This window comes from Dermatophagoides pteronyssinus, unplaced genomic scaffold (assembly GCF_027571235.1).
Source record: "Dermatophagoides pteronyssinus isolate colony J.1.1.1.1 unplaced genomic scaffold, Derpt_VIB-CSIC_2022.12 sq0006, whole genome shotgun sequence".
NCBI classification, from domain to species: Eukaryota; Metazoa; Arthropoda; class Arachnida; order Sarcoptiformes; family Pyroglyphidae; genus Dermatophagoides; species Dermatophagoides pteronyssinus.
The window spans coordinates 1359884-1385711 of record NW_027461530.1 but is presented as its reverse complement, the minus strand read 5'-3'; the positions used below and the strand labels follow the sequence as shown (position 1 = coordinate 1385711).

General features: G+C 29.0%; 12 protein-coding genes across 16 annotated transcripts; 8 read left to right on the top strand and 4 right to left on the bottom strand.

Moving 5' to 3' along the window:
• The first annotated feature begins 153 nt into the window (after positions 1 to 153).
• Positions 154 to 1885, top strand: LOC113795177 (uncharacterized). The gene is made up of 3 exons (XM_027345367.2): positions 154 to 299; positions 361 to 578; positions 650 to 1885. The coding sequence occupies exons 1-3, from the start codon at positions 256 to 258 to the stop codon at positions 1798 to 1800; spliced, it is 1413 nt and encodes a 470-aa protein (XP_027201168.2). The 5' UTR covers positions 154 to 255; the 3' UTR covers positions 1801 to 1885.
• Positions 1886 to 2015: 130 nt separating this feature from the next.
• LOC113795153 (inositol hexakisphosphate kinase 1-like) lies at positions 2016 to 4612 on the bottom strand. 2 transcript variants are annotated; one of them, XM_027345342.2, is made up of 5 exons: positions 4186 to 4612; positions 3253 to 4116; positions 2923 to 3189; positions 2660 to 2835; positions 2016 to 2577 (listed from the first exon to the last, which is right to left on the bottom strand). In XM_027345342.2, the coding sequence occupies exons 2-5, from the start codon at positions 4031 to 4033 to the stop codon at positions 2044 to 2046; spliced, it is 1758 nt and encodes a 585-aa protein (XP_027201143.2). In that variant the 5' UTR covers positions 4034 to 4116; positions 4186 to 4612; the 3' UTR covers positions 2016 to 2043. The 2 variants fall into 2 exon arrangements, with proteins under 2 accessions (XP_027201143.2, XP_027201142.2); XM_027345341.2 differs by having other exon boundaries at positions 2923 to 4116.
• A 282-nt stretch (positions 4613 to 4894) lies between these two features.
• On the top strand, positions 4895 to 8456 carry Aps (diphosphoinositol polyphosphate phosphohydrolase 1 Aps). 2 transcript variants are annotated; one of them, XM_027345314.2, is made up of 5 exons: positions 4895 to 5035; positions 6695 to 7358; positions 7441 to 7596; positions 7724 to 7802; positions 7877 to 8456. In XM_027345314.2, exons 2-5 carry the CDS (start codon positions 7266 to 7268, stop codon positions 8371 to 8373), a joined length of 825 nt encoding a protein of 274 aa, XP_027201115.2. In that variant the 5' UTR covers positions 4895 to 5035; positions 6695 to 7265; the 3' UTR covers positions 8374 to 8456. The 2 variants fall into 2 exon arrangements, with proteins under 2 accessions (XP_027201115.2, XP_075676374.1); XM_075820259.1 differs by having other exon boundaries at positions 7441 to 7623.
• A 177-nt stretch (positions 8457 to 8633) lies between these two features.
• Positions 8634 to 9866, bottom strand: LOC142645067 (uncharacterized). The gene is made up of 2 exons (XM_075820260.1): positions 9354 to 9866; positions 8634 to 9282 (listed from the first exon to the last, which is right to left on the bottom strand). The coding sequence occupies exons 1-2, from the start codon at positions 9864 to 9866 to the stop codon at positions 9040 to 9042; spliced, it is 756 nt and encodes a 251-aa protein (XP_075676375.1). The 3' UTR covers positions 8634 to 9039.
• Positions 9867 to 10097: 231 nt separating this feature from the next.
• On the top strand, positions 10098 to 11392 carry LOC113795165 (phosphatidate cytidylyltransferase, mitochondrial). Its single transcript, XM_027345356.2, has one exon. The coding sequence runs from the start codon at positions 10098 to 10100 to the stop codon at positions 11232 to 11234; it is 1137 nt and encodes a 378-aa protein (XP_027201157.2). The 3' UTR covers positions 11235 to 11392.
• A 66-nt stretch (positions 11393 to 11458) lies between these two features.
• LOC113795166 (uncharacterized) lies at positions 11459 to 12869 on the top strand. The gene is made up of 5 exons (XM_027345357.2): positions 11459 to 11659; positions 11728 to 12053; positions 12116 to 12376; positions 12432 to 12507; positions 12587 to 12869. The coding sequence occupies exons 1-5, from the start codon at positions 11547 to 11549 to the stop codon at positions 12867 to 12869; spliced, it is 1059 nt and encodes a 352-aa protein (XP_027201158.2). The 5' UTR covers positions 11459 to 11546.
• Positions 12870 to 12926: 57 nt separating this feature from the next.
• Positions 12927 to 14040, top strand: LOC113795168 (dolichyldiphosphatase 1-like). Its single transcript, XM_027345360.2, has 5 exons — positions 12927 to 13067; positions 13120 to 13220; positions 13276 to 13556; positions 13613 to 13744; positions 13813 to 14040. The coding sequence occupies exons 1-5, from the start codon at positions 13016 to 13018 to the stop codon at positions 13889 to 13891; spliced, it is 645 nt and encodes a 214-aa protein (XP_027201161.2). The 5' UTR covers positions 12927 to 13015; the 3' UTR covers positions 13892 to 14040.
• A 129-nt stretch (positions 14041 to 14169) lies between these two features.
• On the top strand, positions 14170 to 18515 carry LOC113795161 (engulfment and cell motility protein 2-like). Its single transcript, XM_027345352.2, is given in 6 exon segments — positions 14170 to 14392; positions 14464 to 15326; positions 15391 to 16367; positions 16423 to 16867; positions 17086 to 17319; positions 17321 to 18515. Coding segments are annotated over 6 exon segments (3732 nt in total). The 5' UTR covers positions 14170 to 14287; the 3' UTR covers positions 18429 to 18515.
• On the bottom strand, positions 18431 to 19261 carry Bin1 (histone deacetylase complex subunit SAP18). The gene is made up of 2 exons (XM_027345361.2): positions 19075 to 19261; positions 18431 to 19007 (listed from the first exon to the last, which is right to left on the bottom strand). The coding sequence occupies exons 1-2, from the start codon at positions 19150 to 19152 to the stop codon at positions 18516 to 18518; spliced, it is 570 nt and encodes a 189-aa protein (XP_027201162.2). The 5' UTR covers positions 19153 to 19261; the 3' UTR covers positions 18431 to 18515.
• Positions 19262 to 19611: 350 nt separating this feature from the next.
• On the top strand, positions 19612 to 21264 carry LOC113795163 (uncharacterized). 2 transcript variants are annotated; one of them, XM_027345355.2, is made up of 2 exons: positions 19612 to 19850; positions 19995 to 21264. In XM_027345355.2, exon 2 carries the CDS (start codon positions 20019 to 20021, stop codon positions 21210 to 21212), a length of 1194 nt encoding a protein of 397 aa, XP_027201156.1. In that variant the 5' UTR covers positions 19612 to 19850; positions 19995 to 20018; the 3' UTR covers positions 21213 to 21264. The 2 variants fall into 2 exon arrangements, with proteins under 2 accessions (XP_027201156.1, XP_027201155.1); XM_027345354.2 differs by having other exon boundaries at positions 19613 to 19904.
• A 141-nt stretch (positions 21265 to 21405) lies between these two features.
• Nt5c (5' nucleotidase C) lies at positions 21406 to 24443 on the top strand. 2 transcript variants are annotated; one of them, XM_075820257.1, is made up of 9 exons: positions 21406 to 21535; positions 22121 to 22514; positions 22581 to 22756; positions 22844 to 22918; positions 22985 to 23131; positions 23215 to 23346; positions 23404 to 23564; positions 23633 to 23734; positions 23805 to 24443. In XM_075820257.1, exons 2-9 carry the CDS (start codon positions 22121 to 22123, stop codon positions 24415 to 24417), a joined length of 1800 nt encoding a protein of 599 aa, XP_075676372.1. In that variant the 5' UTR covers positions 21406 to 21535; the 3' UTR covers positions 24418 to 24443. The 2 variants fall into 2 exon arrangements, with proteins under 2 accessions (XP_075676372.1, XP_075676371.1); XM_075820256.1 differs by lacking the exon at positions 21406 to 21535 and adding an exon at positions 21824 to 21892.
• Positions 24444 to 24635: 192 nt separating this feature from the next.
• On the bottom strand, positions 24636 to 25794 carry LOC113795167 (uncharacterized). Its single transcript, XM_027345359.2, has 2 exons — positions 25675 to 25794; positions 24636 to 25609 (listed from the first exon to the last, which is right to left on the bottom strand). Exons 1-2 carry the CDS (start codon positions 25681 to 25683, stop codon positions 24761 to 24763), a joined length of 858 nt encoding a protein of 285 aa, XP_027201160.2. The 5' UTR covers positions 25684 to 25794; the 3' UTR covers positions 24636 to 24760.
• Positions 25795 to 25828: the final 34 nt, after the last annotated feature.

The following is a 25828-nucleotide window of genomic DNA, read 5'->3' as shown; positions in this document are numbered from 1 at the left end:
ACCTGTATGGTCACCTATAGCGACAATCTTTTTTCTCTTCTTTTTTTCTCTCTCTCTCTCTCGTTTTATATTACTTTCGATGAAAACTAACTAAATCAACCACACATTTTATTTACCACTTTGCAATTATGAATGAGAAAATAAACGGAAAAGAAAAACATTATCATCATCATCATCATCATATTTGAAAACAAAAATTATTATTGATTTTTTTTTTTTGTTTCATAAACATTTCCAAAATTATCATTTGAAAAGATGGGTGTTTTTGATTTTCTTTACAAATCACCACGTTCAAAAACGTATGTTTTTTTTTATTTAATTTTATTCATTATTTTAATCGATTGATTGATTTCAATGTAGACATCCTCGTCATTATCATCATGGTCATCAACAATATAGACGTCCAACCGGTCAACCGGGTGGAACACCTGGCCATCATAAACAACGAATTACTACACATGTGAATAAAAATTCTGAACTGCCTGTTGTTGATTCGAATAAACATGAACGATCATTATCATATAATCAACAAAGAATTCGACCAAAAATTAATAAAAATTTAAGTGTCAATGATGCAAGTAAGTTTTTTTGTTTTTGTTTTTTTTATGACAAGTTGTTGACATAATTAATATTTGATTATCATTAATAGAAACCCGAATTTATAGACAAAATCAATCATCATCGATCGATGTTGATGATTTTACTCGACTTAGTCGTTTGGAGAATAAAATCGATAGCTATATAACAAGATATAATGAAATTGCCGATGAACTTGATAATATTCGAACGAATTTAAATCTAATTCAAAAAGAATTCAAACAAGAATATGATGATGATATTATTGGTGGAAAAAAGAATAAACATGTTGTTGAAATTGGTGATCGTATATTAGCTAAATTGGATTCATTTAAAATTAATGAATCACAAACATCACCAGTATTATCGTTATCACAAACACCAGAACCATTTACTGATGAAATTGATGATAAACCAAATAAAACAGCCTTAAAATCAGATGATGATGGTGATGATCATAAGGCCAAACAAACAAAATCTAAATTTTTGAATCTATCATTAATGAAACGAAAATCACAGAATAAATATGATCAAAAAACACCAACGACAACGGCAACAACTCCAACTCCAACATCACCAGAACGTGTACCGATTACATTGAATGGAATGATGATACCACCACAATATAATCCTCTTTATACTATGGCACATGCTAGCTATGCTATCGTTGATAATGATGAAAATGATGTTGATTCACACAATAAAACGAACATGGAATCAATTCCTGAACATGAACCAGCTATTTATACCTCAACTCCTTCAACAAAACATCCAAATCAAGAATCATCGATACAGCGATCATATATTCATGATGAACCACAATCACCATCATTTGCTTCGCAAAGAATTTCTCCAGTACGATTTGTTGATGGTATAACTGCTGAACGTCCAGTCTATATAAACATGTCATCAAGATTACGTTCTGAACATCCAATCATTGAACATTGTTTACGACGAATTGAATCATTACGACCACTTATTATGCGTTATAATTCGGAACATAAATTTCGTGTTTACAAAGAATTTAATGAAGAAATATTCAATATGATGAATGAATTGAATGATATTGATTGTTCCAAAGATTCATTATTTGCAAATGATAAAAATGTTGCCCTATGTGAATTACATAATCTTGCCGGTGTTCTTGAACGTTCTATTCAATGTAAAGATAATGATTGTGTCATTTGTAATTCTTTTATGTATAAACCAGAAGTTTCTGTTTGAAAATATATCTGCATGCATTCAGACATCAAAAATTTAATAACACAAAAGCCATTTATTTTCGAAATAAAAAAATATTTTGTCTCTATCCTTATCTAACTATGTAACTTTTTTCTGTTGAAGGAAATTGATATGTAATTATCATTTTGACCAATGAGATTTTACTGCCTTCTGTTGTCCAACAAAACAAAAAAAAGAAAAATAATAATTTTTAAAAATTAAATAAAATTAATAATAATTTTTTATTCATTTTAAATTCTGTTCATCATTATTATATTCTTTACGAAATAATGATAAAATTTTAATAAGATTATCAAGACCATAAACAAATCCTTCATCATAGCCTCGATGTTGAATCATTGATGATTTATTTGGTGATGATAAATGAGTATTATTATCATTATTATAACAAAGATTGGCATGTGTAGAATGTGCAAAATCGATAAGACGAACATCGAACATTGGTTTATCGGGATCTTGATTACAACAACAACAACAATCATCATCATTATTATGATCACCATCATTATTACATTGACATATATTTCCTTCATAAATCAATAATAATGAACTTGTATAGAAACGAAAACTATCCAATCCAACAATAATTGTACGAAGTTTTTGTAATCGTTCAATCATTTTATCTAATAATCTATGATGATTGTAAAAATTTTCATTTGAAACAAACATTTTCAATGTTGAACGAAATGTTTCCGGTGTTAATTTACGGCCATAATATTTATTATAACAGATGAATTTATCCAATTCTTTATCATAGATCTATTTAATAGTGGAATAGATTTAAACGACTCATAACAGGAAAAATATGCAACCTTATAATAATAAAAAAATAAATGCTCACCTGAATCCCAGTAACACGTAAACCAAGTGCCCTTGAAGTAGTTTCATTAACTTTGGATTCATGACTTTGGATTTTTGTTTGTGTTGCAAGATCATCATGTAAACGTGTGCCCATTTTCAAATCCATTATGCATGGATATTCAAAATCAGATGTTAGATTTTCCAACAATATAAATTCTAAATTATTATAGTATGGTTTTGAACAAAAAAAAAGATAAGTTTAAATCAAATCAAAGTAATAAAAAAAACAAAAACGATAAATACTTTGTTCTTTCATCGATTCATTGAATTCACTTAGTACGGAAAAAGTTTTCAAAACCCATGGATTATGTTTTGTTGTTGATAGATTAGTATAACTAATTGATCGAGAGCTAGCTATTGTTGACGATGAATTATTATTATCCATTGTTTGTTGAGAATTCTGATTCGGATGACCATCTATCGAATGTTTATATCTATCGGGTGATGATTGTATTTTACGTTTATTGCTACAACAATTATTACTGCTACCGCTAAAACCATTTTGTCCCACTTCATTGATGAAGAATTGATTATCAAATAATGTTGATAGATCATTACAATCATTAAAATTACCATCTTCAAAATTTGGTATTGAAATCGATGTCGAACGCGAACGATTTAGATTTGTTGTTGTTGTTGTTGTTACCGCTGCTGCTGCTGCTGCTGTTGTACCGGCTGATGATGGCGATGAACTTTGATTTGGTGAATTGGAATCATTGATTTTTGTACTTTCTTTATTCCGTAGAATTGAATTCAATTGATTATTTGCCGATTCTAAATTTGATAGAATATGCTGTTGATGATTATATTCGAAATCTTGTTGTTCATGACTTTCAATTATTATCTCTTTGATTGGTCGAACTAATTTGATACGATATTTGGTCACAAATTTTTGATAAGGAGAATCGGATGATAATGATTTTTCATTTAAATTATTTTTCTTTATATTATTGCTTGATAATTCTGATGATGATGATGATAATAATGATGATGATGATGACGATAACGAAACTTCAAGCAAACGAGCATTTGTTGTAATAATCATATAGCCATCATTACTTTCTTCAAAATTTACCGATATTGTACCATGATATTGTGGTATAAAGGGTTTTAATGTTGATGCATAATTATCAATACTTTCATAGAACAATAATTCACGATCATTGATTGGTTTACAAATATATTTGCCTAATACAAGTATTGTACTGCGACCACCAACTTGATGAATAAATGGTTCTAATTCAATAGTCGAATCATCATTATTGCAATTGATGGTTGATTTGCTAGATGTGGATATTGTCGTTGTTTCATAACAACATTGTTGTTGCTTTTCATCATTTTGACTTGTCTTCATTTTCTATTTTCTTTTTTCCATACAAAATTCGTAGATTAATCTTTACCGAGTGATAATATACGATGATGATGATGATGGAGAATCTGAAAAGATTCAAAATAACAAAATCTTTCCAATTAATTTCAAATTATCCTTAAATCAATAATATTTACCCTATGATCAGATGATGAACAACAAAACTTTACTGAATATGATAAGTTCTTTCTTTTTTGATTGATGTGAACCTCCGTATGGAAAGCCAATAAGAGATCAGGCCAAAATTATCAAATTTGATACGTGAAAAAAAATATTGAACAACAACAACAATTTGATTTGATTACAAATATTATTAATTCGAAATTTTAGAGTTGAGAAAATGAATGAATTTGATTATCATCAGATGATTGATTTTGTTTTTTTACAGGATTAAGAATGAAAGACTTGATTTATATTTGGTTAAATTTTTTTTTCAAACGAAAATTCCGGATAATGTTTACTTGTTGTTTTTTTTTGTCGAGAAAAAATTCGGTTTTGGTTATTGACGAAGGCGATTCTTTGGTGACAAATTTTCCTAAACAAATTTTTCCCCCCTATATATTTTCATTATCTGTGTGTATATAGATGCGTTTATTATATAGCAAACACAAGAATTAAATGAATTTTATTCTATTTCAACAATTATGGTTACAATATAATACTCATCATCATCATCATCATATGGTTCGATGTTTTGATCAGATTCTGATCATTTGATGATGATGATGACGGATATTTTATTTATTTATTGTGGTTCTTTTTCGATCATTAATGATCAATCAAATGTGAAAATGACAATGTCATTGTTTTTATCAAATTATCAAAATCATCATCATTTTAGTCATCATTATCATCATCATTATAATCATAATAATGATCGAATTGATTATCATTGAAGCAAAACAAACAAAAAAAAAGAGTTGGACAAAGTTGTCAATTGTTTATTATTATTGTTGTTATTATTATCGATCCATTAATTTTTAAATGGTAATTACTATTGTTTTTTTTCATATTGAACTGAATTATAGTTCGGTTTTCTTTCCAATAAAAAAAAATCGATTTACCTTGTTTACTGAATTATTCGTTCAATCAATATTACATATTATTTACGGTAAACAAGTTCATTATATTAATGGTTATTATTTTGTTTGTTTTACCATATCCATATTTATATCATTATCATTGAATCGATCATTCCTGCAATCTATATTTAGAACATTGTTTCATATTTTTCTCAAATATCATATTGCCATCATAATTTTTTTGTTCCTGGAACATTTTGTGTGTTAAACCAAATAAACTTATGCCTTTTCCCTCCTCCTATTTTTCTTAATCTATATTCTGAAATTCTGGAAAATTTTGGCGCATGTAATTTATATTTGTTTGTATACGGGTATATATTGTTCCTATCTATTTGTTTTGCTATAGAAAAGAGAATATTCTTTATGCGACAATGCGAAATCAAATGAATGATCAAGTAAGTGAGAGAGAGAGAGAGAGAGAGAGAAAGAGGTGTATGATATGAGAAAAAAAAACTTGATACCATTTTTTTCTCCGAAAGAATTTTTTTTTATAATTCTTCTTGATTGAGAATCATCATTGCCTGTTTTTTTTAAGGTAGATGTGTTTTTGTGTGAAAGTTTTGTTTTCGCATCTTTTATGACATCATCATTCTGTTATTGAATTTTATTATCAATCTTCTCTCTCTCTCTCTCTCTCTCTCTCTCTCTCTCTGGTTCGTAAATATATTTTTGTCAAAAAAAAAGATCTTTTAAAGAATAAAACATCATTATCATCATTGCATCAAGAATTATTGTTTACGTCGATGAATTTTTATTTTTTTTTTTTTTTTTTGGTTGTTGAAGAAATTGAAAAAAAAATGTTTTGGCTATGATTAGTCTTGCTGCTGCTGTAATGTTATTGTCAATGAAATTTGTTAATGATATTCATTTAACATTTGAACATTCTGAATCCTAATGTGATTTGATTGATTCAATTTTTTTTCAATTGCTTTAAATCATCGATTTTTTTGACATTATACCGCTACGTTTAAGATAATTTGTTCAAAAGTACCACCACCATAATTAACCAACCAATTTTACCTTTTAACAATTCAATTAACATTGTAAGAAAAAAAAACAAACAAATTTGATGATGTTTTTCTTCGGTAAAGATTTGTGATCTTGATATGTTTTGATGTGTTTTGTGCGTAATTGCATGATGTGTGTGTGAATCTTGTTTTTTAATCAATCAATCAATCATGAAATGTTTGTTTGTTTGTTTGGTTATAACCAGTTTTCCATTGAAAGCATGTTATCATTATCATCATCATCGTTTGATAATTCAATTAGCGATAATTAGATTGTAATTAACAAACAAACAAAAAAAAATACAAAATGAATAAATTAAAAGAATTGTCTACTGTTGTTGTTTGTTGTCAACGATGATGATGTCATTGCCGTTTGAGTTGTTGTTGTTGTTATTGTTGTTTAACCGATAGACAACAACAACAAGGATATATGATATTTTCTCTTTATAGTTAATCAGAATTTCAAAAAAAAAATAATTGATAAATATAAAATGTGATTTTTTATTTTCTTAAATAATCAATTCTATGTTGTTTTATCCTGTTGATTTTCTTTTTAGATTCTCATATTTGATTTGTCTCTCGTCACATCCTCTTCATCATCATCATAATCATCATAATTATCATCTCTCTCCCTCTCATTATATCATCATTTTTATCAGAAAAAGAAAAAATCAAAATCAAAGTCATAAAATAAAATTGAAATATCATCAAATGATTATGATTATCTTACCGCAATATATTGATTGATTGATTGATTGTTTTTTTGCTTGCTTTCTTTCTTTTTTGGAAAATTGAAGACGATGCTCAAATAATTATTTGACGAAAAAAAATTTTATTAATCATTTTTTTACACAATGAAATGTTATTCACTCAACATAATGAATTATAATACTCGACTAATATTAAGTTGACGAAATTTTTCTTCTTCGTTCTTCATTTTTGTTTGTCTGTTTGTTTATCGTCGATTATCGTTGATTATATTATCGTTGTTATCCTTGGAAATCGTATTGTTTTTTTGTTTGTTGTTGTTGCTGTTTGGTTGAATTTTTATTTTAATTTTAAAAAAAATTGTAAATCAAAAAAAATTATCATTCAATTCAAAAGAAATTTAAATTTAAAAAAAAGAAAATGGTTAAAGAAAAACAAATTCGTACATATGATCAGGATGGTTTTCGTCGACGTGCAGCCTGTTTATGTGTACATGATCCGGATGAAAGTGAGGTTAGTTAAAATTGTTTTGAATTTCCAAAAAGGTTCGATGATTGATTTTCTTTTTTTTTTGTTTCATTTAAAATCTTTATAGATTATGCTTGTCACCAGTACACGTGCACCAGAATATTGGATTGTACCGGGCGGTGGTGTTGAACCGAATGAAGATCCAACACAAGCTGCTATTCGTGAAACTGTTGAAGAAGCTGGTGTTAAAGGTGTTGTAAAACGTTCATTAGGTGACATCGAGGTATGTTGTGATACAGGCGATGAGGAGGTACATTAATTTTTTTTCTATTTTAAATTTGTGATTTAATTCTGTTTATTCTGAAATCGTATCTAATTTGTTTTTTTTTTTTGTTTGCTTTTGTTGATAGAATCAAAAACGAAAACATCGTACATCAGTTTTTGTACTTGAAGTACATGAAGAACTTGAAGATTATGAAGATTCTAAAAGTAAAAAAGTTCAAATTGTTCTGAATTTATTCTTAACTATTTTTTTACTTTTTTTATATTTTTAATTAATTTAGGTAGAAAACGTCGTTGGTTTCCTGTACAAGAGGCATTAAAATTATTGGCAATATATAAACCGGTCCAATGTACTTATATAAAATTAATGATACAAACATCATCATCACAAAAATTACATTGTTTATTATCATCAATAACGGATCTATCATTAATGACAAAAACATTGAATGGTCCTTCATCATCATCATCATCAACATCATCAACATCGATAATGTTCAGGAATAATCATAATGATTCATCAAGAAATAATTATGATCATTCAATTAATATCAATAATCATAATGATGAACAAACAAAACCAATGATCATATATCGAAGCTCAACAATTGATTCAGAATCATCAACAACATCGATACCATTTCAATGTGATGATAATTTTGATGATGATAAACAAAGAATAATAACTCAAAATCAATGTGATCTTACGACGACGACGACAACGACAACAACAACAACAACATCAACATCATCAACAACAACAACTAATTCATTATAATCATCTTTTGAAGAAATTTTGGATTTTATTTCACTTGTACATTTTTTTTATATTGTGTCAATTGAAGCATTGATTTGGATTCATTGATTTGATTCAAAAAACTTGAAATATAAAATATGAAAAACGATACACACTAATCCATTATTATCATAATTTTCATGAATTATCAAATGTTTTCAAAATCTTTATAGATATTATTTGATTTTTTAAATATTTTTTTTCCTTTTTTCCTGTTTTCCTTTGCTTCATTCATCAATCAATCATTTCTTGTTTTTAATTATAATTTCAATGTTTTTTCTTCGATATAAACACATTGATCAGATTGATTTGTTTGTTTTTTTTTAATTGAAGTAATTTTTATTGCATTCAAATGGACTATGTTATAAATGTTTTTGATTTATTGACGCAAAAAAAACATAAAATTATATTGTAAAACTTTGAAAAAACTTTTGGGTAATTGTGTGCGTGATAAACGTCAATGGATTTATAGATTTGAAACAAAAAATCAACAAATATTAAAAATTGTTTGTTATAATAATAATAATAAAAAAAACAAGTAATGAATTTTTGATGATAAATTTTCAACACAAATATTATATATTGAATGTGAGAAATTAAAAATATTAAATAAATAAAAAAAAAATTTAATAACCGGATTTTTAATTTTTATTTTTTTCCACCATCAACACGTATAGTATCATTCATTTTATTTATTATTTGTAAATTTTGTTCAGTCAATTGTTGTCGATATTTTTTACGTTCAATTAATTTTTGTTGTAAAAAATTATTAATTTCAATCAAACGTTTTGATTCGGATTGAAATTCAAAATGATATTGTCGACATTCATCGAATTTTTGTCGTAATTCTTTTAGATTAATAATAGTTGTACGATATTGTTCCAATAGTATCTAAATGATTTTTTAAAAAATGAAAAAATATTTGAATGAAATTTAAAAAAAAAACACAACTAAAAATTTACCTGTTTTTCATGTTTTAATTTTTTCGCCTGACAAAGTGTATTCAACAGATTTTGAAATGATCGACCATTTGGTTTTGTTTGAAAAATTAATTGATAAAGATCAAATTCAATGTAATTCACAATCGAATGATTTAGATTTTGTTGATTATGATTATAATCATTATTATTATTATTATTATTAGTAACCATTGAAGATTGATTAAATGGACAATAATTTTTCAATAATTTTACCAATTCATTCATTGATTTATAATTAAAATCAAAATCATTATAATAATTATTATTATTTGATAATAATTCATCATCATCATCATCATTAAATTTATTTATAATCATTTGTAATATTTTGATTACAATCATATGATTTGGTTGAATAATATCGTTTGGTTTCAGATCAAATTGATGATTAAAATATTTTTTCAATAAATTAATTAATCGATTATTATTATTATCATTATTAACGGTAGACATTATTGATTTTTTTATGAGAGATTTTTGAAAATTAAATTTCATTTTCAGTTAAAATTTGCTGCTTGACGATACAAATGTTTACAGAAAAAGAAAACATTGAACAATTGCAAAAAACACAAAAATGCAAAACAAAATGAAATTGAAATTTTCGCGCTTTGTATATCATTGATATACCATAAGATCTAAATAGCCGCCCGGCCCGTACACACACATCAAAATACACACGAGGACACATGTGACCATCACAACGATTATAATTTTGTTTTCAACGAAATGATTCGTAATGTTCAAAAATTAAAATCTTTATTAAACATTTTTCCATTACATGATGAAATATCTTATTGTTTTGCATATGGTTCGGCTGTATTCGATCAACATGTACCAAATGAAACGAACATCAATTCATCGTCTTCATCATTATTATCATCGAAATCTCGAATGGTTGATTTAGTTTTAGCTGTTGATGATCCAATCAGATGGCATCGTGCAAATATGTCAAAAAATTGGTCACATTATTCTGGACTTCGTTATCTTGGTCCAAAGAACATTTCGAATATACAGAGAAAATTTGGAGCAAAAGTATATTATAATACATTAATACCAATCGAAACAGATTTATGTATTAAATATGGTATAATTTCTACAGAAGATTTTCTTAACGATCTTTTAGATTGGGATACACTTTATCTAAGCGGTCGTCTACATAAACCAATCTTGACACTTCATGAAAATATCAAGCCAAATGATGAACAGGATTTTTCCGTTCGCAATCTTAACAATGCTATTGAACTTAATCGTCAAAGTGCATTACATGCTGCCTTACTTTTGTTACCGGAAAAATTTACCGAAAAACAGCTTTATATGACTATTGCCAATTTAAGTTATTCGGGTGATTTTCGTATGTGGTTCGGTGAAGATCGTTCTAAAGTTGAAAAAATTATATGGCCACAAATTAATAGATTTCGTTTTGTTTATCAACCGATAATTCAAAGTGATCGATTTAAACATCTAATACGATGGTCAGAAAATCAATCCGACGAGGATATAGATTGGAAATTTGAACAAAATTATTCAAACAATTCCATTCAATGGCATCTTAATTTATTACCGAAAACTGTTCAATTATATATTGGTCAAAAATGGTTAGCCGAAAATACATTACGAAAATATACAAGAAATCGATGGAAAGCACGAAAAATTGTACATCAATTCGATATGGAAGATTTAATGCATTCGGTTGCATCCGATCTTGAATATCGTCGTTATCTACAACGTGCAATACAATGGATTGTTTTCAAATCATCCGCAACACAAACTATCAAAGGTTTTTTCACTGCTGGTCCGACAAAATCATTCGTTTATTCATGGGAAAAAATTCTGAAAATGTTTAAAAGTTTACGTTCATCATAATCTTCTAGTCTATTGTAAATTATTGAATAATTTTTTTTTTTTTTGATTATAGATTGATTTTATTTTCTAATGTAATTAATAAAAGATACAATTCCAATTGTAATCCAACAAACAACTATATATTTTTCGAATAAAAAAATAATTATGATCCGAATTCATCATACGACTGCGCCATTCGAACATCATCAACTGATTTTTTTTTTTTTTGCTTTGAGGTGTATCACCCCATCCGATAAACAGTTAATAATTGTAAAAGTTGCAAAAAAAATTCATTTAATGAATGGATTTGATCTATTCATTAATCGATAAACAATGGCTTTTAATTTTGAACCATTTGGAATGATTTGTTTTGCATTTTTCTATGGTCTAATCGGTTATGTTGATTTTGTTTACATCTTATACATTGTTCCATATTCATATTTCAGGTATTTTTTTTTCTAATTTAGGAAATTTTTTTAAAAGAATATTTCAATTTTTTTTCATTTTGCATCAGTATTATACCATATATATCGTTGATCGGTAGTTATCAGCTTTGTCTTTTCATGATCACTTGGTCTCATTTAATGTGTGTATTTTGTGATGCTGGACGTGTTGATCGACATCGTCGAAGTCGTCGTAGCCGCCATCATCGTCAAACATCACTTAAAAGATTACCATCTGATCCATTGAATCGAATGTTTCCTGTAGTCAATGTCACGAATAATTGTTCTATTGATATGAGCAATATTAATAATAACGTCAATAATCATCAACAAACCCCGCAACATTATATGCAACAACAACAACAACAAAAACCTCAAAATTTCTGCGAAATTGATTGTAAGTTTTTTGTTTCAATGAAATATCCATCAATTCGCACATTTTTCCCTTATTGCAAATAGACATTATGGATCCAACATCCAATGATTTCAACGAAACAATGTATTCGACAGCGGATAATTTTGAAAATATCGAACCGAATTATACGTATGAATTAGATTGGACATATTGTAAACATTGTCATCTTTATCGACCACTTGGTGCACATCATTGCCATATATGTCGTCATTGTATATTACGTATGGATCATCATTGTCCATGGATCAATAATTGTGTTGGTCAATATAATCAAAAATATTTTCTACAATTCACATCATATGCCTGTAGGTATTATCAATTTATTCGATTTAAATGATTATATTACATTCATTTATACAGTCATAGGTTGTCTTTATACGATTGCATCGATCATTTTATCATTAATTATAATACCACCCGGTATTCCGATTCGAATGTTAGTATTTCAAAATAACTATATTCTATTTTATTATTATCCATTTTTTTTGTTGTTGTTTCATTCTGTTTGCTTTCAGTGTACACATTGGCCTAATTACATTGGCTTCATTTGTTTTGGGTATATTTTCAATAGCCGTATTCTTTGATCAATTACAAAACATTTTTAGCAATAATTCTTCCGATCGAAATCATCTATCTCGAAGAGATAATAATATTCCCAGTTCAACATTGCAACCTACATCAAAAAGTCGTACGATTATTTTACGAGAATTGTTTGGAAATATTCCGGTGATACTTTGGCTATTACCATATCCATTCAAACCATACACTTCGACAACGACAACGACGACCTCGAATTGAAATTTAAAAAAAATTCACTTTTATGATTAATGACAAGATTTAGAAGACGATACTATCGATAATTTTTGTACTTTATGCATGTGATTAACATATGTTAGATTTAAATGCCACACTTTCTATTTCGGTAAAACTTATCGATAAAAATCATGTCAGAAGAATGGAAAACGCTTTCTTTAACATTGGTAGTCTATCCAAAAGGTATAAATAATTTGTTAGTTATAATTTTATTTATTGATTCATATTATTACAGGTGATTTATATGGAAATTTTCTAGCCTTTGTATCATTACTTCCATTCGCCATAATCATTGCTTTTTTTACGTTGACAGTTTTTGTTCGCGATATTCATGTGGTTAGTATATGCGATTTATTGAATTGAATGATTCTAATTTGTTATTTTGAAATAGATTTTATTCTTCATTGGACAGCTAATCAATGAAGCAATCAATTATTTACTCAAGAATCATGCACAAGCTGGTCGACCTGAAAATAAATTTCGTGATCATTTAACTCCATCTGGATCATCGTCATATGGATGGCCATCAAGTCATTGTCAATTTATGGCATTCTTTGTTGTTTATTCATCATTTTGTGTTTGTTTTCGTCTTAGCCGATTGAAACCATATTGGTTCTGTTTTATGCTCATTTGTCTTGATCTGATTAGCTTTGCATTTGTATTTCATTCCAGGTAATATTTACTTTTAATTAATCTTGTTTATTGATTGATTGTTTATTTTTTAACAGAACATATTTGTTATATCATTATGTGCATCAATGCATTCATGGTGCAATCATTGGAACAATTTTTGCAATTGTGTGGTATACTTTAATGATTTTCATTTTTGAACCAATCATCCATCGTTATTTGATGGCTAGGTAAATAATGTCATCGATAATCGATCATTGATTGTTTGCTTAAATTAATTTTTTTTCCTCCTAAATAGCTCAATCAATCAATTTCTTGGATTATGTTCAATTTATTTGCCTTTGGATGGCCAACAAAAACATCATAAAAATAGATAAATTATTCAATTTACACTAAAAATGAAACACAATAATAACCCATGAATAGCTGAATTATTCCAAACTTGTTTTTATATACAAAAAAAATTTTTTCCATAAATATCAAGAGATTTTTTAAAAATAAAATTCATTCGTAAAAATTCGTAAAATTTTTAATCACGTGATCAGTCGTATGCAATATTGACTCCACCTTCATGCCAAATCCAAAGGAAATGTTTGTTGTTTTTTTTTTTTTGGATAAGATATCATAAGCATAACTGTCATTTTAATATATTGTTGTCACAACAAATTTGTGACAACAACAACAAACCACTAAACAAAAGAATTATTTTGTTTTGCTTCCGCTCTGAAATCAAATAAATAATAATAATAAAAACATTTAATATATGATCATAAATGGAACAAAATTCATCCAATGTTAAAGATGGTGGTAATAGTCTTATTAAATTTGCAATACAACTTCATCCCGAACTTAGAGATGAAAATAAATCACCGGATAAGGTATTTCATTGTTTAATTATTGGTTATTTGAATCGAATTTCTCAATCAATTTTTTTGGTGGTGGGTTTTAGTTGAGTTGGTTTCTATATCAATTGCCAAAAGGTCAAAAAACATCTATACAATCAATTATTGATTATAGTCGTGAATTCTGGAATCTTGATGCAAAAAAAGAATATTCACTTATTATGACATTGGATGAAACACAACATTTGTTTAGATTTATTACTGAAGAACATCAATATCGTTCATGTTTTACACAAGGTGCTGTTATTGAACTTTATTACTCAGTTCGATATGTTGTATCGAAATTATTGGAAGAATTTCAACAATCATTACGTGAATGGACATGTCAAGATCGTTTACCATTATTGAAAAAAATTTGTGTTTATGCATCGGATCAAGCATTTGTTGCCGAATTTGATGAACAAAAAGGATTTCAATTACTAATCACATCGTTTGTTGCAAATAAATTCAATGAATTTGAATTACGTTACATTTTGGATATAATTGCCAAAATTTTGGAACATGATATTATACGATGGTTCGGACCGAATGCTGTAATTGAAAAAAATTTTATCGAACGTATTATTGAATTAATTTCCAGTAATAAATTTATGATTCTTGTTCAACCATCTCAGCAACAACAACAACAATTAAATCATTCATCTTTGATACCAGATGCAGAGCGTCGAATTCTTATTCTATCACTGAGTATACTTGAATCTGCCATTTTAAATGCTTCAAAATTATTCTTGCCAGTAATTCGAGAACAATTACCAATAAAAAAATTATCACTTTTATTGGAACATGAAAAATTTCCCGATATTCAACAAAATGTATTGGCTTTGATCAATGCTATTTTACAAAATCAAGAACCATCGAAACGTCGAGATCAATTTCGAATATTTAAAGAAACTATACTACGTTATGTTACGTAAGTCTTTGTTGTTTGATGATCATTTTTTTTTGTTCAATCTTTAATTTTTCATCTTAATCAGTGATAACGGTAGTGAAATCACTCATCAATTATATGTATTGCAAACATTGTTACTTCGTTCGTATGATGAACAATTAAATCAAGGTGCTACACCAGAACAAGCGAATGAAAAATGGCGTGAAATACGTCGAAATTATGATAGTGAAATGGATAATTTAATTAAAAATCAATTCAATACAAACAATACAACAACAAATAGTCAATCATCAAACACCTGTGGTTTGAATCGTTCGAATTCAACCGTTTCGAATAAATCAAATTCATTCAATGATACACTTCTTATGCTCAACAATAATGAAACGGTCGATCGATTTGGTCTACTGCCATCCAAACCAAATGGCACACCAGCTACACCGGCCGAAATTTTTGCCGATCCACCCGGATTATGGATATTAAATCTTCTTTGTTATTATTCAGGTAAACATAACGAATCATTTGTTCGTTTCATAATGGCCAATCAATCATCATCGGGTGAAACTAGACCATATGATTGTCCATTGATAATTGCATCATTTCGAATACTTACACTGATTGTCGAACTATTGGGTATTGGAAAACCACCTCGTGATGAAGGACATGAATTTTATCCTATGTTATTGAAACATGAAGAACCATTGGAAGAATTTTTCAGCATAGGATTATCGCTTTTCAATCGAACATGGCATGAAATTCATGCCACTTTTAATGATCTAGATATAGCTTGTGATTTTCTAGCAGAAAAATTTCATAAAATTCTTGCCAATCCTAATGCTACAGTTTCTTTTGAAAATTTTCAAAAAGAATTATCCAAAATAAGTTACACCGAAATATCTCATCGTTGGCGTGAAGAACGTTTAAAACGTGAACAACGAAAAGAAGAAATGCCTGCAATTCAAGAATTAAAACGATTATTATTACCTGAAATGACTACAATTGTACGAGAAAATCGTCTAAATTATCTTGTTCGTGGTACAAGATTTGATAAATACACTGCCAAAGGTATATAAAAGTTTTATTTCAGATTAATATGATTTTTTCAATTTTAAATTTTTAGGTCAAAGATTAAAAGATAAATTCTGGTATTGTCGTCTATCACCAAATCATAAAACATTATTATATGGTGATGTGGATGAAGATTGTAAAAATCTAGATGAAAAACTTACTTCAAAATTTGACATCGCTGATGCTGGTCGTTTGGTTGTTGGTAAAGAATGTCCACATATGCGTGATTCAAAGAGTAAAAAAACAACCACATCATTGGCATTTGCACTGATACCACGTGATGATGATTCGATTAATGGACAACAATCACCACCATTATGTTTTGTAGCCGGAAAACCTGAAATATTTGATTATTGGATTGATGGTCTAAATTCATTATTGCAACATGATATGACCAGTAATGAAACTAAAAAAGATGTCGAAATGTTATTAGATCTAGATGTAAAACTTCGTTTGCTCGATATTGAAGGTTTAAATATCCCGGATCAAGCACCAGAATTGCCACCATCACCACCGGATTTTGATTTTGAATATCAGCCACAACATCATACTAGTTTGGCATCAATTTAATTCATCATCAATGAACATGTTTTTTATAATTATTTTTTTTTAATTACACTTTCTTGCATTTTTATGCATTTTTTATACTGCAGATTATTTTTGGTAAAAGTTTTATTGAAAAAATAAAATAAAATTTTCAAAATTTAAATTTTAGTCACATCTATTCGGTTAAAATAGTCGCCCGGTCAGGATTTTCAATGATGGCTATCGGTGAATTAATCGGATCGCTTCAGAATAATCCATATTTTGGCGCCGGTTTTGGTTTGGTTGGTTTGACCGCAGCTTTAGCTGCTAGTCGTAAGGCTGCCATTATTGCTTGGGCCGGTGTTCGACGTTATGCATTTGTTACTTGCGAAGTTAATTCAAAAGGTTTGAAAATAATGTTTTTGTAATTTTTCGGAATTTAAAACTTTTTGTTCAGATAAAAGTTATCAATGGATTTTGGAATGGATTACACGGCAATCATATCGAACACAACATGTTTCAATGTGTACGGAATTCTATGAAGATCAGGCCGGACGAATTTCTACACGATTTGCTTATATTCCATCTCCAGGTATTCATTTTTTTCGATATCATGGTTCAATATTTCGTTGTGAACGTGTTCGTGAACAAATGGATGCTCTAGCCGGTCGGCCATATGAAGTTGTTACGTTGACCACTTTAGGTCGAGATAAATCAATATTCAATTCTATATTTGATGAAGCACGAACAATAGCATTGGCTGAAGCGGCAAACAAAACGGCCACATACGTACCATTTGGCCATGAATGGAGAGTATTCGGACAGGCACGTTCAAAACGACCAATCGATTCGGTCATACTTGATAATGGTGTAGCCGAAAAAATAGTCACTGATGTTGAACAATTTTTATCATCAGCCGAATGGTATCATAAACGTGGTATACCATATCGTCGTGGTTATTTACTGCATGGACCACCTGGATCTGGAAAATCTTCATTCATATTTGCATTAGCTGGTCATCTTAATTATTCGATTTGTGTACTTAATCTATCCGATCCATCATTGACCGACGATCGTTTATTACATCTAGTCAATACTGCACCAAAAGATTCGCTTGTATTACTTGAAGATATTGATTGTTCGGTACGACCACGAACGGATGATGGACATCCAGAACGTTGGGAAGGTCTTTCGCGTGTTACATATTCTGGTTTATTGAATACATTAGATGGCGTAGTTGGATCAGATGCCCGAATACTAATGATGACCACAAATCATTTGGAATTATTGGATGATACATTAACGAGACCTGGTCGTGTTGATGTTAAAGTACTCATTGATGATGCTAGTGATGGACAATTGAAACGCGCATTTCTAAGATTTTTTCCCACAAGTTCGTCGAGTGATGGTGATGAATTTGTTCGCCATGTTCGCCGTACATATCCACGGCCAATTTCAATGGCCAGAATTCAGGGACATTTTTTACTTTATCGAGATGATCCAAAAGCTGCACTCAAACAACCAATTCAATAGAATTCAATAAGTAATTTTTTGTTTTATTATACAAATGATGAATTTAATGTTTAAGATGAATAAAAAATACAAAAAAAAACTCTAAAATCAATAAGGACGATCTCTACGGTCCCGTCGATCAACAAAATGATCACGGTCACCATTATAACGAGCACGTGCTGGAGGTCCACCACCACCACCACTGCCAATAGATAAACGTGTACGATCATAATCGGATTCGCGTGGACCAACGCCACTCGAAATGGCTACATCGAGAAAATCGCCAATTTGAAATCGCGATTGTGCCAATGTTTTCATATCATCTGGTTCTTTTCGTCCATTTATTGTCATACCAATATCACGAATTCGATATGTTGAACTACGTGCATCAGGAAATACTAGAGCGAAATCGAATCGAGTACCAGGTTTTCGTGCATCTTGATTTACTTCTTTGACCAGACCGGTCAATTCTTTCAATGTTGCATCCATCCATGTATAAATCTGTACTTCTTTACTGGGCACGTTACCACGACTATATTCCGAAAGATGATAGTGTCTACCACTCGTATTGATGAACACACGCAATAATAATGGACATTTCTGGAAAATTTGTAAAAAAAAATTATGATCAAATTCAATTGTCAGTTTTTCATATAAGAAAACTAACCTTTTCGCGATCCACATTATCTTCAGTGTCAGCCATTGGACCTGATCGAGCTGATTGATTTGCTACCATAGATGACATAGTTGAATTTGTTTTATAACTTATTTATTAATGGTTGTAATTAAGAATTTGCAAAAAATCAATAAATAACAATATCATGCGGCAAAAAAAATCAAAATTAAAATAACAAAAAACTATCGATATTCTCGTCCATTATCATTGTAACAATCGACAAATACATTAATAACCCTATTATCCAAGTTTGGAAATACGATACACAGGCATATTGTATTCAACGTATGTTTACGAATGGAACCAAGGTAATTTTAAACAATCACAATGATAATGTAAAAAAAACTGAGACAAATAGGGTTACCACTACGATTGTCAGTGTTGGGCAAGAGCGCGCGAGTATTATTCAGGATACTTAATGATATCGGTGATGTTTGGCATTCATTACCGTCATGACCATAGTAATAATCTATGCCGATAGCTCAATGAGCCGATATCTTTCTTTCTCTCTTTCTCCCTCTCCATTCATTTATGTGGCCAAAATTGTTGATAGAGTCCATAACTGTGAGCCGTACATCTTTCGTCTCCATCTCGTGTCTTTCTCCATTATCCGATTGTGTTTCAATTTTTTTGCGTTGGCTTTTCGCACTGTTCATTTATCGTTATTTTGTAACATTTTGATTTGGGAAAAAAAATAATTATCATTTTGATCGAATAACGATTGAATATCAAAAATTTGATTAAACAATCCTAATTAATTGCACCCGGTAATTGGTATTTATTAAACATATTATAGTTTATTTTCATTCGAAATTGTATTGGTATGGATAAAAGATCAAAATTTGATGCATTCGACATTTTACAATTGTTTTTATTTTAATGTTTTTTTTTTCGTTTCTATTCTTTATTAGATAAAATTCTTTACATAAAAAATTATGTTAGAACAAAGTCCGGGTAATTTTGGAAACGCCCGTGTGCCATATGATTGGTATCAAACAACATCGCATGTAATCATAACGATTAGGATAGCCAATCTTAAAGAGAATGATGTAAAAGTGACCATTATTAATGATGCACTTGATGTCATGTGTCAATTATTGGATGGACGACAATTTCGTATGCATTTTAATCTTTATAAAACAGTTGTCGTGCCGGATAGTAATTGGGCAGTGGATACATCGAAATTGGTTATCAATCTAAAAAAAGCCGATCGTAAACGATGGCATAGTTTGGAAATAATACCGGATAAAAGTGGTAATCGACCAAAATCATTTATTGGTATTGTATCATTACATGATGCAAAGAAAGAGCTTAATAGTCTATTGTCGGCTGCAGAATTTGAATCGAAAGAGAATAGTACGAATGCGATAACTATTACGCAGACACGTACGAATAATCCAAATCATCCAGAAGCATCGATGATGGAACCAATATCATTGGATTATAATTGGTATCAGGATGATAAATATATCAACATTGTTATTCATGTGCCGAACATAAAATTGATGGAAAATCGTTCGTTTTTATTCTATGAAGATGATATCAATATTATATTGACAGATAATTCATTAAATTGGATTTGTAATCTACCTACAGCCGTTACTAATGTCACATTTAAATTGTATAAGGAAATCAATTCAAATGAATCACGTTATGAAATAAGTCCGTGTAGGTCAAAGATTGAGATTAAACTACGAAAACTTGAAGATGGTTATTGGCCTTCATTCGTTATCCAACAGAATGATAATGAGGAAAATAATGAAGAAAATCGTGAAAATGATACCGAAGAAACAAAAGATGCTGAGAAAGAAACAAATGAAACACAAGAACAGCAACAACAAGAACAAGAAAAATCTGCTAAAGAAAATGAGCAAGATGGCAATGGTAATGTCGCTAAGATTGATAATGAAAATGATGAAGTAGATGATGTTGATCCAAAACCGATAAAAATTGCACGAATCGATATTGAAAGTACATCGAATTCCGAATCAATCGAAAAACAATCAAAAGAATTGATAAATCAAAAAAACAATACTAATGACAATGATAACAACAACACAGTAAAACCAGCGATAAAAATACTTGAAATAACAACCAATGTAAAAGATGGACAATTGACCGAAGCTTAAATTTTTTATTGAATAAAAATAAATGATGATGGGGAAAAACAAAAAGATTTCATTTAATTTAGTACAAATTTTCTTTTTATGTTATTTTTATTTTTTTTTTGGAAAAAAATTCCCATCATACACACACACACATCGACGATAATCGTCAATATTGATTTAAATGAATCGATCATTTTCTATGTTTTCTTCATCACATTTAAAAAAAAAAAAATCACAGACACAAACACACATTATCTATTATCACATCACAACTGTGTTCGATTTGATATTTGCTTTTTTTTTGAAAAAAAGCGAGATGAAAAAAAATCTATGAAAATTAATATGTAAATTTTTTTTTTTGAAATATAATTCTAATTATAAAAGTTGTGAAATTTGTAAACATTTCTTCTTTCTATTATTTTTAATGATGATTAATAATTAACCGATAGTTGATAGAATTTTGTAAAATCCATTATTGTGTTTTTCTCTCCCATTCTGCATCAAAATTATTTATATTGTTTCATTGAATTATTTTTTTATTTGAAATAATCGATATATTTTAAATGAAAATAAATGACAAATTGTTTGACTAGAATTATTCTGTTTCAATCAAATCGATAATAATATGTGATTAATAAGTAATCATTATGATTATAAATGGTTTTGATCGGTTGATGATGATGATCATCATTATATTCATGGTATCATGTTTGATATGAATGGATACAGTTTTGTTTATGAGATTTGTAGAAGACACCGGTGCCTTGAAAAATTTTGTTGCTGTTGTTGTTGTTGCTAAAAAAAATCCTCGAAATATAAACAACAACAACAACAATAATAATCTGTGAATGTGTTCATTGTTGAATTGATCATTTTTTCAAAAAAAAATTCTTCTAATAAGTCTTTCATTTGTTTTTTTTCGATGTTAGATGATGAAAATGTTGCTAAAATGGTCATCATCAACATCATCAATCAAATTATGTCATTGTCGACAATTGATCGCTGGAATGACGAATACAATCAATCGTCAAATGACATTGATTATTAATAGAGTTCAACCTAGTCGTATACAATATAGAGCTTTACAAACATTAGCTACAGATTTACAGGATAATATTAGCCATAATAATAATGTGATATTGAAAAATTCGAATATACAAAATTTACAATCAACGAATCGACAATCAAAACGTAAATATTCGAATAATAACAGCAGCAGCAGCAGCAGTAGTAATGATGAAAAATTCATTACTGAAAGTGAAAATAAAAGTAATTTTTTTACAAAAACAGAAATTCTCGAGATTTATAAATCAACATTCAAAGGTTTGATTTTTAAAAAAAAATAAAATTTAAAGAAAAAAATTGATTGTTTATTTTTCAATGTAATAGCTACATATAGTGGTGGTGAAGTAGATCCAAAAGGTGTATTTACTAATAATGAATTATCATTATCCGATATCGATATCTATGGTTTTGATTATGATTATACATTGGCCTGCTATAAAGAATCACTTGATTATCTTATTTATGATTTAGGTCGTGATGTGTTGATTAATAAATTTCAGGTTGGTATTTAAATTATTGATAAATTTTTAAAACAATTATAATCTGATAGTTTTGTTTTAATTTCTTCAAACAACAACAAAATTTAGTATCCAAAAGATATTGAATTGCTTGATTACATTCCAGATTTTGCTATTCGTGGTCTTCATTATGATATTGAAAATGTAAGTTTCAAATTTCATCATGCATTTCATAAATAAATAATTAATTATTTTTTTTTTAATGATTAGGGTTTTCTCATGAAAATCGATACATTTCATCAGATACAATTAGGTTCAGTGTATCGTGGATTATCACCTGTACCAAGCGATGAAATTATACGTCTTTACAATGGTCTTTATATACCAAGACAATATATTCGTGGTGATAACTATGAAGTATGTGGTTTGATCTTTTTTTTTAATTTGATAATGTTAAAATTTTTTTTTCTCTTTCTCTTCACTAATTAAAAACCAAAAAGGAAAATGTACGAATGAAACAATTGAATGATCTATTTTCGGTGCCTGAAATGTGCCTACTATCAAATGTGACTGAAAATTTTATCCAGAATAATATACCATATTATCCAGAAATTCTTTATCATGATGTTACTGTAAGTAGAAATGATTAAATAGAAAAAAAATTGTAATAATGTAAAAATTCTATTTAGCATGCCATAAGGAGTATTCATCCAGTTATACATAAAATGCTTGATTTACAGAAAATACCCAATTATTTGGAAAAAAATGAACGTTTACCAGTGTTCTTGGAACATCTACGAAAAAATAATAAAAAAGTATTTCTCATCACAAATTCACCGTTTCATTTTGTGTTCGTATTTTACAACTTTCATCCATTATTGATTGATAATTCTAATTTTTATTTTCCACATTTTACAGTGACAATGGAATGAAATATATGATTGGAGATGATTGGCGATCATTGTTCGATGTTATTGTAGTACAGGCACGTAAACCATCATTTTTCAAAAAAGAATCAAGGTAATTATCAATTACCTAATGGCTACTATTCTTATTTCAAATCCGATTATCTTAATTCACATACAAATAGACCGTTTCGAACATTCAATTTGGGCAGCGATCGTATGAATTGGAATCGTGTATCAACATTGGATAGAGATAAAATTTATATGGAAGGTACCGTATCAGGTTTACTTAAAATGACTGGTTGGAATTCAAATCGTGTCATATATTTTGGCGATCAAATCTATTCTGATTTGGCTGATATAACATTGAATTTTGGTTGGCGTACTGGTGCAATTATTGCCGAATTAGAAAAAGAAATCGAAACGCATAATAGTCCAGAATTTAAAGAGGCTGTATCAGCATTACAAGCTCTACAACAATTAGTGGATGAAGGCAATGAAAATAATGTAGATGAAGCTATCCTTAATCAATTAATACAACAACGTGATGCATTACGTTTTGAAGCTAAAACATTGTTTAATCCACAATTTGGTTCAATTTTTCGTACACATCATAATCCAACATATTTTTCTCGTCGTCTATTCCGTTATTCGGATATCTACATGTCACAATTGACAAATTTATTAAAATATTCATTAAAACATACTTTCCTTCCACGACGAGGCCTGTTACCACATGAAACACGTATTTCACAAGTGGAACTTATTCATAGAGGTGAATTTCCAAAAGCCTCATGAATAAAATAAAGATTTATTTGAATGAATTTTTTTTTAGCATTATATTCACCAAAGATCAATTAAATTGAATCTTATTGATATAAAAAAATTTTTAAAAATTTTATCATGTACAGCAAAGGAAACTCGGAAAAATCGTTGGCCAACCTTATGGAAGTACCATCTTGACAAAAATTTTTAATGATTTTCATTTTTTTTTAATTATTAAAGCGACTGCCATCTTTTCGATAACAATTTCTTATTTATCAAATTTATTATATGGTCTTTTTATTAAAGGGTTAATTTTTTCATCAATTTTTAAATCATTGATTATAAGATCATTGAGAGAATATTAAATTAATTTTTTTCAATAAGTTTTTGGCTTTTGTGCTGCTGGTGCGGGTGGGTTCGGACGATTGATTGGTTGCTGTTTTGCCAATGGTTTCATTGATTTTTGTTGAATTTGGCTGTAATTTTGTTGTTGTGATTGTGATTTTGGCTGCGGTTTTGGTGATGGAGCCAATTTCAATGGTTTTTGTGCTAATGCAGTTGGCTGTTGTTGTTGTTGTTTTGGTTTAGCTGGTTGTACAGGTGAAGATTCTGCATTGTTACTATAACCACGTTTATCCTGGGCAACCAATGTTTCAGCCGTTTCTTGTACTGGTTTGATTTCTTGTGTCACCCTACGATATGGAGTAATAATTTCACGTATTTCTTGTAATACTGGTCGAGTTACTGTATGTACAAGGACATGTAATCCATCTTCTGAATTCGTTTCTTTATATGAACCAGGATCCGATTTATGAGATGATTGTAAATTCAATTCGCTCGATCGAGATTGAAGAATAAAAGTTAATGGCTGTGAACTTGGAGGTATTTGTATTGTCATTGTTTCGGCTGGTAATGAATATGTTGATGGAACATCAATAACTTTAATATTACGTTGTGATCCACGTATAGATGCTGTGTATGAATCAGCACCAAGTTTACTGTAAACCGATGATTGAGCTTGATATCCTCCATTTGTTTGTGATTGTCGATATACTCCTCTTGGAATACTTATACTGCCGGCAGGTATATATCCATCGGAAGTGTCTGCATAGCTTACCGTTGGTTGTGGCTGCTGAACTGCTGATTGTAATTCAGCTTGATAATTTTCATATTGATAAGCAAGTATGGCATTAATGATGGCCAACAAAGTCGCGCATAACAATGTCTATTTAAAAATCAAAGAAAATTAAATGATTGAAATAATATAAATATCAAGACTGCAAAACATACGAATTTCATTTTGTTATTTTTCAAAGAAGAAAAGTGAATTTGCTAAGGATGATGTTTTTTTTTGGTTGAAAGTGAATGAATGAATTTTGATATGGAATCGATTGCCATTTATATAGTTAGCTATAGCTAACATTGTTAATTGAACAAGAATAAT

Excerpts from the sequence above, each read along its gene's own strand:
- Nt5c (XM_075820256.1), top strand. The coding sequence starts at position 21,839 with ATGATTATAAATGGTTTTGATCGGTTGATGATGATGATCATCATTATA. Across the intron at positions 21,893-22,120 it reads TGATCATCATTATATTCATG|ATGATGAAAATGTTGCTAAA; the intron begins GTATCATGTTTG and ends TTTCGATGTTAG. Across the intron at positions 23,347-23,403 it reads TTCTTTATCATGATGTTACT|CATGCCATAAGGAGTATTCA; the intron begins GTAAGTAGAAAT and ends AATTCTATTTAG.
- Aps (XM_075820259.1), top strand. The coding sequence starts at position 7,266 with ATGGTTAAAGAAAAACAAATTCGTACATATGATCAGGATGGTTTTCGT. Across the intron at positions 7,624-7,723 it reads GTGATACAGGCGATGAGGAG|AATCAAAAACGAAAACATCG; the intron begins GTACATTAATTT and ends TTTTGTTGATAG. Across the intron at positions 7,803-7,876 it reads AGATTATGAAGATTCTAAAA|GTAGAAAACGTCGTTGGTTT; the intron begins GTAAAAAAGTTC and ends TAATTAATTTAG.
- LOC113795163 (XM_027345355.2), top strand. The coding sequence starts at position 20,019 with ATGTTAGAACAAAGTCCGGGTAATTTTGGAAACGCCCGTGTGCCATAT.
- LOC142645067 (XM_075820260.1), bottom strand. The coding sequence starts at position 9,866 with ATGAAATTTAATTTTCAAAAATCTCTCATAAAAAAATCAATAATGTCT. Across the intron at positions 9,283-9,353 it reads AATTAAAACATGAAAAACAG|ATACTATTGGAACAATATCG; the intron begins GTAAATTTTTAG and ends AAAATCATTTAG.
- Bin1 (XM_027345361.2), bottom strand. The coding sequence starts at position 19,152 with ATGTCATCTATGGTAGCAAATCAATCAGCTCGATCAGGTCCAATGGCT. Across the intron at positions 19,008-19,074 it reads ATAATGTGGATCGCGAAAAG|AAATGTCCATTATTATTGCG; the intron begins GTTAGTTTTCTT and ends CAAATTTTCCAG.
- LOC113795177 (XM_027345367.2), top strand. The coding sequence starts at position 256 with ATGGGTGTTTTTGATTTTCTTTACAAATCACCACGTTCAAAAAC. Across the intron at positions 300-360 it reads AAATCACCACGTTCAAAAAC|ACATCCTCGTCATTATCATC; the intron begins GTATGTTTTTTT and ends ATTTCAATGTAG. Across the intron at positions 579-649 it reads TTTAAGTGTCAATGATGCAA|AAACCCGAATTTATAGACAA; the intron begins GTAAGTTTTTTT and ends TATCATTAATAG.
- LOC113795153 (XM_027345341.2), bottom strand. The coding sequence starts at position 4,033 with ATGAAGACAAGTCAAAATGATGAAAAGCAACAACAATGTTGTTATGAA. Across the intron at positions 2,836-2,922 it reads TGAATCGATGAAAGAACAAA|AATTTATATTGTTGGAAAAT; the intron begins GTATTTATCGTT and ends ATAATAATTTAG. Across the intron at positions 2,578-2,659 it reads TACGTGTTACTGGGATTCAG|ATCTATGATAAAGAATTGGA; the intron begins GTGAGCATTTAT and ends ACTATTAAATAG.
- LOC113795168 (XM_027345360.2), top strand. The coding sequence starts at position 13,016 with ATGTCAGAAGAATGGAAAACGCTTTCTTTAACATTGGTAGTCTATCCA. Across the intron at positions 13,221-13,275 it reads TTGTTCGCGATATTCATGTG|ATTTTATTCTTCATTGGACA; the intron begins GTTAGTATATGC and ends ATTTTGAAATAG. Across the intron at positions 13,557-13,612 it reads GCATTTGTATTTCATTCCAG|AACATATTTGTTATATCATT; the intron begins GTAATATTTACT and ends ATTTTTTAACAG.
- LOC113795166 (XM_027345357.2), top strand. The coding sequence starts at position 11,547 with ATGGCTTTTAATTTTGAACCATTTGGAATGATTTGTTTTGCATTTTTC. Across the intron at positions 11,660-11,727 it reads GTTCCATATTCATATTTCAG|TATTATACCATATATATCGT; the intron begins GTATTTTTTTTT and ends ATTTTGCATCAG. Across the intron at positions 12,377-12,431 it reads ACAATTCACATCATATGCCT|TCATAGGTTGTCTTTATACG; the intron begins GTAGGTATTATC and ends TCATTTATACAG.
- LOC113795165 (XM_027345356.2), top strand. The coding sequence starts at position 10,098 with ATGATTCGTAATGTTCAAAAATTAAAATCTTTATTAAACATTTTTCCA.